At 44.2% G+C, this 15,067-nt stretch overlaps 1 protein-coding gene across 1 annotated transcript in view; it reads right to left on the bottom strand.

The window, feature by feature from the left end:
- LOC145412852 (pyridine nucleotide-disulfide oxidoreductase domain-containing protein 2-like) overlaps positions 1-15,067 on the bottom strand; it is a 276,097-nt gene that overhangs the window by 148,205 nt on the left and 112,825 nt on the right. The window contains exon 9 of the mRNA XM_080282652.1: positions 26-167. Within this exon, the coding sequence (XP_080138778.1) occupies positions 26-167 (142 nt within the window). The remainder of the gene's footprint in view (positions 1-25; positions 168-15,067) is intronic.

The raw sequence follows: 15,067 nt of genomic DNA, 5'->3' as shown, positions 1-15,067 counted from the left end.
CAAAAAATGCTAGCAAAGGACATACATGGTTGGTATACAGGTGCACACCAGCTTCCCTTGCAGCACGTGCCATGGCCTGTGTCACACCTCCCATGCCTCCTTCAGGGTAACCCCAAGCACCACGCACCCCTGCCACTTGGGCCATTACGTGGTGCAGTAACACATACCTAGGGGAGAGATTTTAACTATACAGCAACATACTGACATGAAAATTGATATCTCACTGTGTTCTTACCTAACTGTATCTTTACAGGAATGACTCAGGATTGTACTGTCCTGTGTATTAAACCATTTTTATCATACATATACTTAAATTTATTAATAGTTTTGGCACACACTGTTTCATTCGGTAGAACATTCCATTGATCCATTGCCCCTAGGGGTAGGGTTTTTTTTCAAGAATACTCCACCAGTATCCCTGCTTGTCGTAAAAGGCGACTAAAAGGGTTGGTGGAGGGTTAGTGCCCCTCCCCAGAAAACAACTAATTTAAAAAAAAAAACAATAAGCCTCGGACAAGGACTGACCAAACAATGACGACCAGGGACTGGACAAAGGACGTGGTTATCGGAATGTGGAATGTAAGGGGAGCGAATGATGAGGTGTAAGAGAGAGAGATTGTCCAGGTGCTTGAGGGTGCGAAAGTGGATGTATGTGGAATAACTGAAACAAAATTGAGAGGAGAAAGTGTGAGAGAATGGGAGTATGGATGGGGTATATGTGCAGGAGTAGGTGAGAATGAGAGGGCTAAGGAAGGACTATGTATAGTTGTGAGTAAAAGATGGAAGAAGAGCATAAGACAGTATGGATCAGTTGGGTCAAGGATTGTGTGGGTAAAGTTGAAACTTGGAATACAAATGTGGGCGATTGTGTGTGTGCATGCGCCAACGCAAGATCATGCTAGAAGAGTGAGAGAAGAGTTCTGGACAAATGTAGAAGTGTGCATGGAAAAGTTTGGAAGGAATGAGAGAGCGTTTTTGATCGGTGATATGAATGGTAAAGTTGGGAATGTGAAGGTGGATGGAATAGTTGGTGAGTGGGGTGTGCCTGCTGAGATAGATGAGAATGGGAGTGCATTAGTGGACATTTGTGCTGGGAGGGGGTTGGTGATAGCCAATACCCTCTTCAGGCATAAAATGATCCACAGGTATACATGGCGAGTGATGAGAAGGGTGGGTGGTGAACTTAATGAAAGGAAGGCAATGGTTGATTATGTGTGTGTGGATGAAAGGATGCGAAGATGTGTAATGGATGCAAGAGCTCATGGAGGTTGGGGGAGTGGAATTTCTGACCACTACTTGGTGGTGGCCAGAATTAGGATTCAAGTAAGATGGAGGAATAGAAGAAGGGAAAGACGAGAGGAAGGAGTAGTTGCAAGGAGAGTGGAAAGGTTACAAGAGGATGAGAAAAAGACAGAGTATAAGAGAGAAGTGGTGGAACGATTGGGCAAATATGAATTGGAGCAGATGGGAGACATGGAAGGTGTGTGTAGGATTTTTACAGAAGAAATACGTGCAGCATGTGATGTGGTGTGTGGAAGGAAGAGAAGACAGAGGGAGGTGCAAGGAACAGCGTGGTGGACTGAAGAGGTGAGACAGGCTGTGGCACAAAAGAAGAAAGCATACAATGAATGGATGAGAAATAGGGGCGTGGAAGAAGTTGAAAGGCGGAAGAGAGAGTTATATGTAGAAAGAAAGAGAGAGGTGAAAAGATTAGTAAGAGAGAGTAAGAAGAGAGTGGATGAGGAATTTGGAAGGAATCTGAGTGTAAAGTGGAGGGACTGTAAGAAAATGTTCTGGAAAGAGGTGAAAAGAGTAAGACAGGGTGGAAGTGAAGTTAGCAGAGGAGTGAAAGATAAAAATGGTGGATTACTAGTGGAGAAGGGAGAAAAAATGAGCAGATGGAGAGAACACTTTAAGGAATTGTTGAACATAGAGGATGGAAGTAATGCGAGTATAAGTGGCTGGGGAATGGCTGGGAGGAGGAGGGAGGTGAGAAGACAGGAAGAAATCAGTAGGATAGAAGTTGTGGAAGCAATGAAGAAAGTTAAATCGGGGAAAGCCCCAGGAATTGATGGAGTGTGTGGTGAAATGCTGAAGCATGGGGGAGAGATAGTAGTAGAATGGATGTGGAAGATGTGCAGATTGGCCTGGGAGGAAGGTAGAGTCCCGGAGGATTGGAAGTCAGGTATAATTATTCCCTTGTACAAAGGAAAAGGGGAAAAAGAAGTGTGTGGTAATCATAGGGGCATTTGTCTTCTTAGTATAATAGAAAAAGTGTATGGTAGGATACTTATTGACAGAGTTAGAGAAAGAACAGAGAAATTAGTGGGAGAAGAACAGGGAGGCTTTAGGAAGGGAAGCGGTTGTGTAGATCAGATATTCATTCTTAGATCTTTAGTGGAAAAGTTTCTAGAGAAGGGAAAGAAGTTGTATGCAGCTTTCATGGATTTGGAGAAAGCATATGACAGGGTGGATAGACAAGGACTGTGGAAAGTGTTAAGAATATATGGAGTAGATGGGAAGTTGTTGAATGCTGTGAAGAGTATGTACGATGGTGCGAAGGCTGCAGTGCGTGTGGATGGTGAACTAAGTGAATTTTTCTCTTTGAAAGTTGGGTCGAAACAGGGATGTGTCATGTCTCCATGGTTGTTCAATCTGTACATGGATGGGGTAATAAAAGAGGTACAAGGTACGGTAGTGGATGTTGGAGTGGTCCTGGTGAGAGAGGATAGTGTTTGGAAACTCCCTGTACTGTTGTTTGCAGATGATACTGTGTTGTTGAGTGAAGACGAAGGGGAGCTGCAAGGCTTGGTGGATGAGTTTGGAAGAGTGTGTAAGAAACGGAATCTAAAGGTGAGTGTAGGGAAGAGTAAAGTGATGGTCTTTGAGAGAGGTGAAGTCAGTGAATGTACAGCGAGGTTGGATGGTAAGGAATTGGAAAATGTGAGTACGTTTAAGTACTTGGGTAGTGTGATGGGTAAAGATGGAGGTTTGGAGGGTGACGTGCGTGAAAGGGTACAGCAGGGAAGAAAGGTTGCTGGTTCTTTGAAAGCAGTGATAAGAAACAGGGAAGTGAGCATGGAAGTGAAAAAATTACTACATGACAGTATTGTCATATCAACTCTAACGTACGGAAGTGAATCTTGGACGTTGTTGGAAGGACACAAGTCAAGAGTGAGAGCAATGGAAATGAGTTATTTAAGAGGAGCCTGTGGAGTCACATGGAGAGACAGGCTGACGAATGAGGATATAAAGAAGCGTTGTGGTGTGGATGTGGATGTGATAGGAAGCGTTATGAGGAACACACTGAGGTGGTTTGGCCATGTGGAGAGGATGGAGGGTGAAAGACTGACGAAGAAAGTGTATGTGAGTGAGGTGGAGGGGGGAAGAGGGAGGGGGAGGCTGAGGATGAGATGGAGGGATGGGGTGGAGAGGTATATGAGAGAGGGGGGGGGGGGAGTTGGGAGCAGGGCAGTGAAATGGTGGGGGGCAGGGCGACTTGGAGGCGATTTGTTTGTGGCCACCCCAAACGGGATTGAGGCGTCTGGCAATAGATAGATAGACCTTCCAGAACATACTTCTGTAACATTATAATGATGTTGCTAAAACTCTACATACTCTAGTTAGACGAGGTGATAAAGAAGTTAATAGGGGAATAAAAGATAATTATGGCAGATTGATAGTACAGAAGGGGGAACAGGGAGCAGATGGAGAGAACACTTTAAGGAATCGTTAAACACAAAGAATGAAAGCTGAGCGAGTATAAGTGGCTGGGGATTGGCTGGGAGAAGGAGGGAGATGAGAAGGGAGGAAAAGATCTGTAGGATGGAAGTAGTGGAAGCAGTGACGAAAGTCAAAATGGGGAAAACCAGGAATTGGTGGAGTGTGCAATGGAATGATGAAGCATGGGGGAGAGACAGTGGATATGGAAGTTGTGCAGATTGACCTGGGAGGAAGATAAAGTCCTGAAGAATTGGAAGTCAGGTATGATTATTCCCTTGTACAAAGGAAGAGGGGAAAAAGAAGTGTGTGGTAATCATAGGGGCATTTGTCTTCTTAGTGTAATAGGAAAAGCATATGGTAGGATACTTACTGACAGTCAGGGAAATAGAAGAGGGTTGGTGTTTGCAATTGTACTGGCATATGCTCCACAAGCAGGCTTGGATGAGGTAGACAGGGATAGATTTTGGAATGACTTACTACGTGTAGTATGTGGCATGGGGGATGATGAGATTGTATTATTAGAGGGGGATTTAAATGGTCATGTAGGTGAAGCAGCTCAAGGATATGAAGGAGTACATGGGGAATGTGCATATGGTACAAGAAATGAGGAAGTGGAAACAATACTTGAGTTTGGGGAGGCAGTGAACAAGATGTGCAACACACATTTTCGGAAAAGAGAGTGTAGGTTGACTACATATGAGTCTGGAGGAAATGGCCACCAGACAGACTATTTCCTGGTCAGGAGGGCTGATACGAGGTTAGTGAGGGATGTTAAAGTTATTGGGAGTGAGGAATGTATGCAGCAAAACAAGTTATTGATATGTGACATGGTGCTTAACCCGCCCCATCCCGACGTTTTTGGACCTTTTTTTTTGGGGGGGGGCCCAAACATCCGCTTTTGGTGAGAAACATCGAAAATTCATAGAGAAATCACTCACCTGAGGTTTAAAATACGCGATTTAGGTACGAGTACTTCCTTACCTGACTGGGTTTTCTAACAGGCTGGCACCAAAGAAAACGAGTTCTATGGGAGGGTAACTATTTTATCCACTCATAAACAGCATTTATTTATTTACTTGGTACGAATTTATACGTAGTACAAGAGTATATTGGTTTTCAAACAGTAATATAGGCATTATAAGCATTGTTTCACTCACTAACTCATCACCATTCATGACCTTTTTTTTCCCACATTACCTGATCATCATTTCTGACTGTTTCTTCCTCTAATGCTATGTAAACTTTGTCCTCCACATTGTCATCGATTGGGGAATCACTCTGGCCCTGAATGTCTTTATTGGCCAGGTCACTGGTAACAGGTGAATTGCCGAGACAATGGTGTGCAGGGGGGGGGGGAGAGATTATGCGGTGTAAGGCATTGTTCCTGCTTGGCATCTTGTAGAGGAACAGAGGAAGGTGTCCCGTGTATACATGCCAAAAATCACTCGCGAAAATTGAAAAATGTGCAAATTAGGGACCTTGCAATGTTGCCGCGTTAATTCACGTCGCCGGGACGGCGCGGGTTAAGGAGCTGGTGATGAAAAAGAGGACCTATGCACCTAGGAGGAAAATATGGAAGTTGAAAAATCAACCAGTAAGGGATGCCTACTATAGCAAGATGAGGAGAATGGTGGGTGAACAGGAAGAAGTGGATGGAAGTGTTAATGAACAGTTCAGAGCCCTCAAGACCAACCTCTTGAAAACCAGAATCACCCCAGCTGGCCACAGACACATCCATCCATCCATCCCTCCATCATCTAATCCTACGTTGCCCCATGAGGAGCGTAGGAGCCAGGGGCCAGGAAAGTTGGTCCTGGCATTTAAGATGAGAGTGAAGCACATTCACTAATTATAAGAAAGTCAACTGGGAGGCCTTCACAACTGAAACAGAACATTTCAAAACACGAAACAGTACATCTATCACAAACATCAACACTGCTGTGCACACTTTCAATACAATTATACAAAACACAGACAAAAGACACATCCCTAGAGGCAACAGAAAAAGACACAACTCCAACTTCACACCAGAAATTCAAGGCCTAATCAGTTAACAGGACACACTATGACACTCGCCAACACCCCGAACACAAGACACCGTACAACAAATACAAGAACTCAACACTCAAATAAACAATAAAATATCAGAACAACAAACACTAAACTGAAATAATTAACTCCAAACACTTGACCACAAAACAAACACCAGCAAACTCTACAAAACACTAAACAGCATCACACTCTCCAGCAGCAACACTAGACAATCACATGCTGCCATCACAACAACAGTCACCATACCCTCAAACAAACAACAAGCAAACATTCTTATCGATCACTTATCACATGTCAGCCATCTAAACCTCCATCGCGATGACTGACGTATCATCCAACGTAAGAGACAGTTTCCCATAGACCCAGACTACGCACCTTTCACTTACAACTAAATGAAGCACATCATTACCAAACTTAAGCACTCATCTGCCTGTGGACAAGACAATATAAGAAACATTCACCTTAAACACCTTGGACCACAAGGCATACAAGCACTCACCAACATATCAAACTACAGCTACTCACACAACTTAATACCCAACCTCTGGAAGCATGGTATTATCATCACTATCCCTAAACCCAACAAAGACCCCATGTTACCTCCCTCCCACCGCCCCACCACACTCCTCTGCACCCTCTCTAAAGTCACTGAACGACTGCTACTACAACTAGTTACACCTCACACCCTCTAGCCCCATCACAACATGGCTTTAGGCCACTACACTCCACAAACACTCTTCTTATAGACCTTACACAGAGAGTTTTTGATAGCATGAATTTAATTAGGCCACCACACAGAACACTCCTAGTCACACTAGACATTAGCAAAGTTTTTGATGCCATCCCCCGCCACAACCTCACAAAAAAAATATTCAACACAAACATGCACGATAATACAAAAAGATGATTGGCAAAGTAATCAGCAGGCAGATGTGCACAAGTATCATTTGCTGGTCAGTCTTTGAACACCAGAAACTTAACAAATGGCATCCCTCAAGGATCTGTTTTGTCCCCTACACTCTTTAACCTATACATGCACAGCATACCCACACCCCACACACCATAGATACACATAGCTTCCCATGCAGATGACATAACACTTACACGTACACACCAAAACACAAACATAGCTGCACACATCCTCCAACCTTACCTCGACACACTACATGAATGGTTCACCACAAACAGGCTCAAAATAGCCCCAGCCAAATCTACAGTGACCCTTCTCACAAACTGGACAGCAGCACACAGTCACATTCCACACCTCACCATAAACAACACTCCCCTACCACACATACACACACTCAAAATCCTTGGTGGAACATGCAATACATCAATGTTAATTAAACAACACATCACAAACATTAAAAATAAAATAACACCAAGACTCAAAGCCTTGAAGTCACTTGCCCATACAACATTTGGACACAACAAAGAAACCACCACCACAGTATACAAACAATATATACATTCAGTGATGAATTATGTAAGCCCTGCTTGGGCTCCTAACCTCACTAAAACACACCACAATACTTTACAGATCATACAGAACAAGGCCCTTAAAATAATCACAGGCTGCACAGCTACATCAAGAAAACAAAGTCCTCAAAGTCAAGAATCACCTAGATATGAGAGGCACCCAAATTCTTGCTGCAGCCTCCACAAACCCACAACATCCACTACACTACAAGGCAGCACATCCACACACACCAAGGAACATCAAAACAACACCCAGCACACGATAACATACAGAAACAGTGTAATCTCTCTCCCTTTTCCCGCCTCAGACCAGCTTCCAGAAGTATATCCATACTCAAATCACTCACCGCTCCATTCAGTCACTTAAAGACAACACAGCTTCATGCACGGCCTCCTGATATCCATCATTCTGATTCCTATCTCCCTCGTGAGGACAGGGTCAACCTGGCCAGGCTGAAATGTGGGCATCATCCAGCCCTCTTAAGCTACCAGAAGAGGATGGATGACTACGTCGCTGATGCCTGTCCAAAATGTAACGCAGCACCCCATACTATTAAGCACATTATGGAAGACTGCATTGCACACAATCACCTACACCAACAACACACCATACACTCCTTGAGAGCTCTGTGGGAAAGCCCAATCTCAGCCATGGCCTTCCTTAGGAACTCGGGGCTGTTCAGCCAGACTGCCTAGGAAACACCTACTATTACTTTTTTTTTTAAATGCAAGGAAGAAGAAACCAAAGGCTCGGAGCCCACAAAACAGTTTCTTCCAAGAAAAACAAAAACAATACAAAAGAGAGCCAAATTCAAGATCTGTTCATTTCGAGATGCCTGAACACACTGCGTTTGAAAGACTGGAGATCATAGGAAGTAGGAAAAACAAACGGAGAGAGACAGTTCCAGAGGTGACCTGTTGCATAAATGAAGGACTGGGAGTAATGGTTAACTCCTGCATTAGACAGCTGGACAGAAAAGGGATGAGAGTTTGCTGCTAGACGGGTGCAATGCACTAGTTGTAAGGGTGGAGGGATGCAAGCGGACAGTTCAGAGGAGCAGTGACCATGGAAGTAGCGATAGAAAAGAGATAAAGAGGCAACAGTGCAGCAAAGAGACAGAGGTTGAAGAAGGCAGTAAGATGAGGAAAGTTGATGAGATGAAAAGCTTTTGACTCCACCCTATTGAGAAGAGCTGTATGTAGGGAGCCTCCCCACACATGAGAGTTGTACTCCACACAGGGGCGAATAAATCCCATGTATAAAGTCAACAACTGTGCAGGGGTAAAGAAGGTATAGAGTCGGCTTAGCACATCTAATCTTTTGGAAGCGGATTGTACCAGAAATGTAATATGATCTTTACATGATAAATCCTGAGTGAATGAAACCCCAAGCATGTTCTAGGATGATGCTGGATTGAGCTGGATATTATTAAATATTAGTGGATACTCCTGTGGAAGAGTTTGTCGGGTTAATAGGTGTAAAAACTGAGTCTCTGATGCATTAAAAACAACAAGATTATTTTTACCCTTGTCAGAGATACGAGCCAAGTCAGATGTTATGAGTGCCATAGCCTCTTCCCTTGTGTGTTGATGTAACTGTTGGGACAGACATTGTGGGAACCAAATGGAAAGGTGAAGGGTGGAATCATCAGCGTATGTGTGGATAGGGTTAGATATACAGCTTAGAAGATCAATGATGAATAAAAGGAAAGGACTTGGTGATAGGACAGAGCCCTGAGGAATACCACGGCTGACAGATCTAGGAGAAGAACGATGGTCGTCTACAACAGCGGCTACAAAATGACCACAAAGGAACCTATGGATGAAGGCACAGATAGAAGGATATAAACTGTAAGAAGGCAGTTTGGAATTTAAAGATTTATGCCAGACTCGATAGAAAGCCTTTGAGATGTAAACTGCAATGGCAAAGCCTTCGCCAAACTCCCAAAAGGAGGATGACCAGGAGTCTGAAAGGTAGGTGAGAAGATCGCCAGTGAAGCGTCCCTGATGGAACCCATACTGACGATCAGAAAGAAGGTTGTGATAGGAAACATGCTTTAAAATTTTTCTGTTAAGAACAGACTCGCAAACTTTTGAGACATAGGATGTTAAAGCAATTGGATGATAGTAAGAGTCACCCTTCCTTGGGACCGGCTGAGAGCAAACTTCCAGCAAGAAGGAGAGGTATGAGGTGAAATACAAAGGCAAAAGAGTTTATCTAGGCAGGGTGTAAGCACAGAAGCATAGTTCTTCAGGGCAACAGGAGGGACTCCATCAGGCCCATATACCTTGTTAGTATTGAGGCCAGTGATGGCAAAAAATACATCAACTGAAGAAATTTTCATGTCAGCCATGAGAAAGTCAGAGAGGGGAAGTGATGGAGGAACAGCACAGGAATCGTCTAAGGTGGAATTAGAGGAGAAAGTCTGAGCGAAGAGATCTGCTTTATCAGTACAAGAAATAGTTACACAGCCATCAGAGTAGAAAAGAGGAAGGAAGGATGATGAGGTAAAGTTGTTAGAAAGATTTTTGGCAAGGTGCCAGAAGGAGTGGGAAGAATTCGGGTTGGTGAGTTGAGAGCATTTAGTACGGATGAAATTATTTTTAGCAGAGCGAAGAACAGACTTAGCACAATTCCAGGCAGAAACAGAAAAAGGATGTGATTCAGGGGTGGGTTGGCTCTGGTACCTTTTATAGGCCCTCTCCTTGTTGCGGACAGCATTAGAACAAGCATGATTAAACCAAGGCTTGCTTGCATTAGTCAAAGGATATGAGAAGAGAATGTATGCTTCCATGCCCAAGAGAATGACCTCTGTAATGCGCCAGGCACACTCAGATGGCTCCCGGCAATGGAAGCATTAATCATTCCTGGGAAAATCAAAGAAGTTCTGCCTGAGGGCCTCTCAATCTGCAGCTCCAAAATGCCACAGTCGATGTTTCTTTGGAGAGTCCATAGGCCATACCGAAGCAACAAGACAGGTTAAGGTAATAAGGTTGTGATCAGTGGAGCCCAATGGAAAGAAAAGATTAACAGTGTAAGCAGAAGGATTAGTTGTAAGGAAGAGGTCAAGTATGTTGGAGCTCTCTCCAAGGCAGTCAGGGATACGGGTAGGGTGCTGTACAAGCTACTCTAGGTTATTAAGGATAGAGAAGATGTACTGTAGGCTTGTTCACCAAGTGGATCATGGAAAGGAGAGGAGAGCCAAAGGTGGTGGTGAACACTGTTTTCTCCTAGAATGGAGATTTCAGAGAAAAGAGAAATGGATAGAATTTGTTCCATCGTAGAAGTAAGATAGTCAAAGAATTTTTGATAGTAGAATCAGGGGATAAGTAAACAGCGCAGATATATTTAGTCAGAGAACCGAAGGACAACTGAAGCCTGAGAGTAAAGAATTCAGAAGAATCAAGTTCAAGAAAACGAAAGCATGGTAAGTTGTTGCATATAAACACACAACAGCCACCTCTGGCTTTGAAATGAGTATAGAAAATGTACGAGGATACAGAAAAGGGTTTGCTGTCAGTTGCCTCAGACAGCTGAATCTCAGTTAAGAAGAGAAGGTGAGGTTTAGAGGAGGAGAGGTTGTGTTCAACAGATAGAAAGTTAGAGGAAAGGCCACGAATGTTGCAGAAATGAAGATGTGAGTCAGACAGTTGTTCCAGGCAGCTTATAGAGTTGTCACCGGGAGAGGGACGGATGGTGGGGGCATTTATGATCCCCCCCCCCCCAGGGACTCCAAGGCAAGGCTTCCGTGCACCATTTTCCTTTTTTAAATTTTGAAAAGGAAGTGTAGTGTGTACTGTGCATGTAGTTTGGTGTTGACAGTTAGAGAAACTTGTATTAGAGAGCATGCTGGCCTACTCTCTGTGTTACTGAAACACTGAAAAAGTTCAGCAAAGGGGGATGGTCAGGAACTAGTCCCGAGGGCTGATGAAACAGGAGCTCCAGCTCTCCCTGTCATCAGCTTTCCACCCACCTTGGGAGTACTGCCCTGCTTGACTGGTGCTACTGTCTACTCCTCTTGAGAGTTACTGATTAAGTATGTGGATGGACAAGAGGTCCACCAAGACATAAAGTGACTTGGTGGTGGGGCGAGGGTGTAGAAGCTGCAGTTAAGGAGAAAAGAAGGCTTTTCTGGGAATAGAAGGAGGGTGGTAACAGACAGGAATACTTGGCTGCCAAGTGTACAGCTAGAAAAGAGGTTTACAGGGCGAAGTCTGAGCCATAGAGACTTTTACTTGATAACCTAAATCATGAGGGAAGGGAAGAATATGATTTTTAAGGTGGCAAATCAGATGAAGAGGGAGAATAGGTATATCATAGATGAGCAGTGTGTGAAGAATGATGAAGGAAGGGTTGTGGTGAACAGTGGGGATATTAGAAATGCATGGAGAGAGCATTACAGCCAGTCGTTGAATGAAGAGTTTGGATGAGACAGGGAAGGTTTGGAGCCAGCAAAAACGGTGTTTGGCCCTTGGCCTTTGATTGATGCTGCTACTGTGAGCAAGGCAATGGGTGGGATGCAGGTGAGGAAGACATCAGGTATGTCTGGGTTGACTGCTGAAATGTTGAAAGCCTCAGGCGATACAGGAGTGAGGTTAGTCACTGACCTGATAAATACGATTTTATATTAGTGTGCTGTCCCAGATGATTGGCTGAAGAGAGTAACTGTGGATGTGCACAGGGGAAAGGATGACGCTCTGGAAAGAGGAAATTATAAAGGTACAAAGCTTTTAGACCAGATAATGAAGGTAATGGAGTGAATTCTAGATTGTATGATTAGAAAGAGTGAATATTGATGAGATGTAGTTTGGGTTTATGCCAAGCAAAGGGACCACTGAGGCCATATTCATTGTTTGACAGCTTCAGGAAAAATATACAGGAAAGAAAAGGGAACTGTACTTTGTTTTTGCTGATTTGGAGAAGGCCAATGACAGAGTCCCTGGAGAGGCGGTGAAATGGGCAATGAGAAAGCCTGGGATCGTAGAGTGGCTGGTTAGGGTTGTTATGGCCATGTATGTAGGTGCTTACACCCAGGTAACGGTGAATGGAGATCTGAGTGATGAGTTTCCCGTGAATGTTTGCATGCATCAGGGGTCAGTTTTGAGTCCCTTGTTGTTTATCATGGCACCTGAAACCCTCTCACGTGACTTCAGAAATGGACACCCGTGGGAGATGTACAGTATGCTGATGATTTAGTGTTGGTCGCAGAAAATGAAAGTGAAGTGGAGGAAAGATTTAGGAAGTGGAGAGATGGTATGGGGCACAAGGGCTTAAAAGTAAATGCAGATAAAACAAAACTGATGGTATCTAAGGCTGGGGGAGGTACTATCAAAGAAGAGGGAGAGTGGCCATGTGCGATTTGTCACAAGGGCATGGAAAGTAATTCCATCTTGTGCAGTGTTTGTGATAAGTGGGTGCATTAGAGTTGTACTGGTGTTAGAGGCAGACTGCGAGATAACACTGATTTCATGTGTGCAGTGTGTCAGGGAGAGCAGGTGGATATTGTCAGGTATGAACGGACTGAGTGTTGTGGAGGAGTTTTATTATTTGGGAGACATGTTAGGAGCTGTAGGTAGGGCAGGAGCTAGCTCTGTGGCTAGAGTGAAGAGTGGTTGGAAGAAGTTCAGGAAGCTGTTGCCTCTCCTGACACTGAAAGTACTCTCCCTCCATGCTAACCGGGATTTGTATGCGGCATGTGTTAGGAGTGTAATGCTGTATGGTGGTGAGACCTGAGCAGTATAGGAAGAGGATATTCATAGGCTCAAATGTACAGAAATGGTACTGATTAGGTGAATGTGTAGTGCATCCTTGAGTGCAAGGCCTGGAGGGACTAGGTTTATGATGGAAGAGTTGAGAGGTACGATTGGACTGGAGTGTATTGGTGTTGTGATGAAGAGAGTTACACTGAGATGGTTTGGGCATGTGGAGAGGATGGGGGATGATAACTGGGTGCTGAAAGTGAGAAGTATTAATGTTGGGGGTATGGCAGTGAGAGGCAGACCAAAAAAGACCTGGGATGAGGTCACTGAGTGTAACCTTAGGGTTAACCCCTTCTTTACTGAAAATGTGTTTTGATGTACCCCCATACATCGCCTGTAAATACCCGTGAGATACCGGAACCGCTACCGTGGTATGCTGGTACACCCTCTAATGAATGGCAGCTGATGGGCCTCAGTTTTTTTTTTTTTTTTTTTTTTTTATGCGAGGAAGAAGGAACCAAAGGCCATGAGCCTGCAGTAACAGTTCCCTCCAAGAGAAAAACAAAATACAATATAGAGCCAAATTCAAGATCCGATCATTTTGAGATGCCTGGACACACTGCGTTTGAAAGACTGGAGATCATAGGCAGCAGGAAATACAGACAGAGGGAGACAGTTCCAGAGCTGACCTGGTGCATAAATGAAAGACTGGGAGTAACGGTTAACTCTTGCATTAAAGAGTTGGACAGAAAAAGGATGAGAGTTTGCTGCCAGATGGGTGCTACGCGCCCGTCGTAGAGGTGGAGGAATGCAAGCAGACAGTTCAGAGGAGCAGTGACCATGAAAGTAGCGATAGAAAAGAGATAAAGATGCAAGAGTGCGGCAAAGAGACAGAGGTTGAAGGGAGTCAGTAAGAGGAGGAGAGTTAATGAGACAAAAAGCCTTTGATTCCACCCTATTGAGAAGAGCTGTATGTGGGGAACCTCCCCACATATGAGAGTTGTACTCCACACAGGGGCGGATAAAACCCCTGTATAGAGTCAACAATTGTGCAGGGGTAAAGAAAGAGCGGAGTCGGCTTAGCACACCCAATCTCTTGGAAGCAGATTTTACAAGAGATGTAATATGATCTTTCCAAGATAAGTCCCGAGTAAATGAAACCCCAAGCATGTTCAAGGATGATGCAGGATTAAGCTGAATATTATTAAACATTAGTGGGTATACCTGTGGAAGATTTTGTCGGGTTGATAGGTGTAAGAACTGAGTCTTAGATGCATTAAAGACAACCATATTATTTTTACCCCAGTCAGAGATACGAGCCAAGTCAGACATTAGGTGTGCCATAGCCTCATCCCTTGTTTCTTGAAGTAACTGTTGAGATGGGCGTTGCGGGAACCGAATGGAAAGGTGAAGGGTGGAGTCATCAGCGTATGAGTGGACAGGGTTAGATGTACAGCTTAGAAGATCATTGATGAATAAAAGGAAGAGAGTTGGTGATAGGACAGAGCCCTGAGGAACGCCACTGTTGATAGATCTAGGAGAAGAACGATGGCCGTCTACAACAGCGGCTATAGAACGACCAGAAAGGAAGCTAGCGATGAAGGCACAGATAGAAGGACAGAAACCGTAGGAGGGCAGTTTGGAAATTAAAGATTTATGCCAGACTCGATCGAAAGCCTTTGAGATGTCAAGTGCAATGGCAAAGCTTTTGCCTAAGTCCCGAAAGGAGGATGACCAGGAGTCTGAAAGGTAGGTGAGAAGATCGCCAGTGGAGCGTCCCTGACGGAACCCATACTGACGATCGGAAAGAAGGTTGTGATAGGAAAGATGCCTTAAAATTTTTCTATTAAGAATTGACTCGAAAACTTTTGAAAGACAGGACGTTAAAGCAATTGGACGATAGTCGGAGGGTTGGGAGTGGTCACCCTTCTTTGGGACTGGCTGAATGAGAGCAAACTTCCAGCAAGAAGGAAAGGTACAAGTTGACAGACAAAGGCGAAAGAGTTTGCCTAGGCAGGGTGTAAGCACAGAAGCACAGTTCTTGAGAACAACAGGAGGGACCCCATCAGGCCCATATGCCTTGTTAGTACTGAGGCCAGTGATGGCAGAAAAT

Source organism: Coenobita brevimanus, chromosome 94 (genome assembly GCF_032717465.1).
Source record: "Coenobita brevimanus isolate Jiangsu-jjx chromosome 94, ASM3271746v2, whole genome shotgun sequence".
NCBI classification, from domain to species: Eukaryota; Metazoa; Arthropoda; class Malacostraca; order Decapoda; family Coenobitidae; genus Coenobita; species Coenobita brevimanus.
The sequence above is the reverse complement of the archived record's forward strand: the minus strand, read 5'-3'. Positions and strand labels throughout refer to the sequence as shown.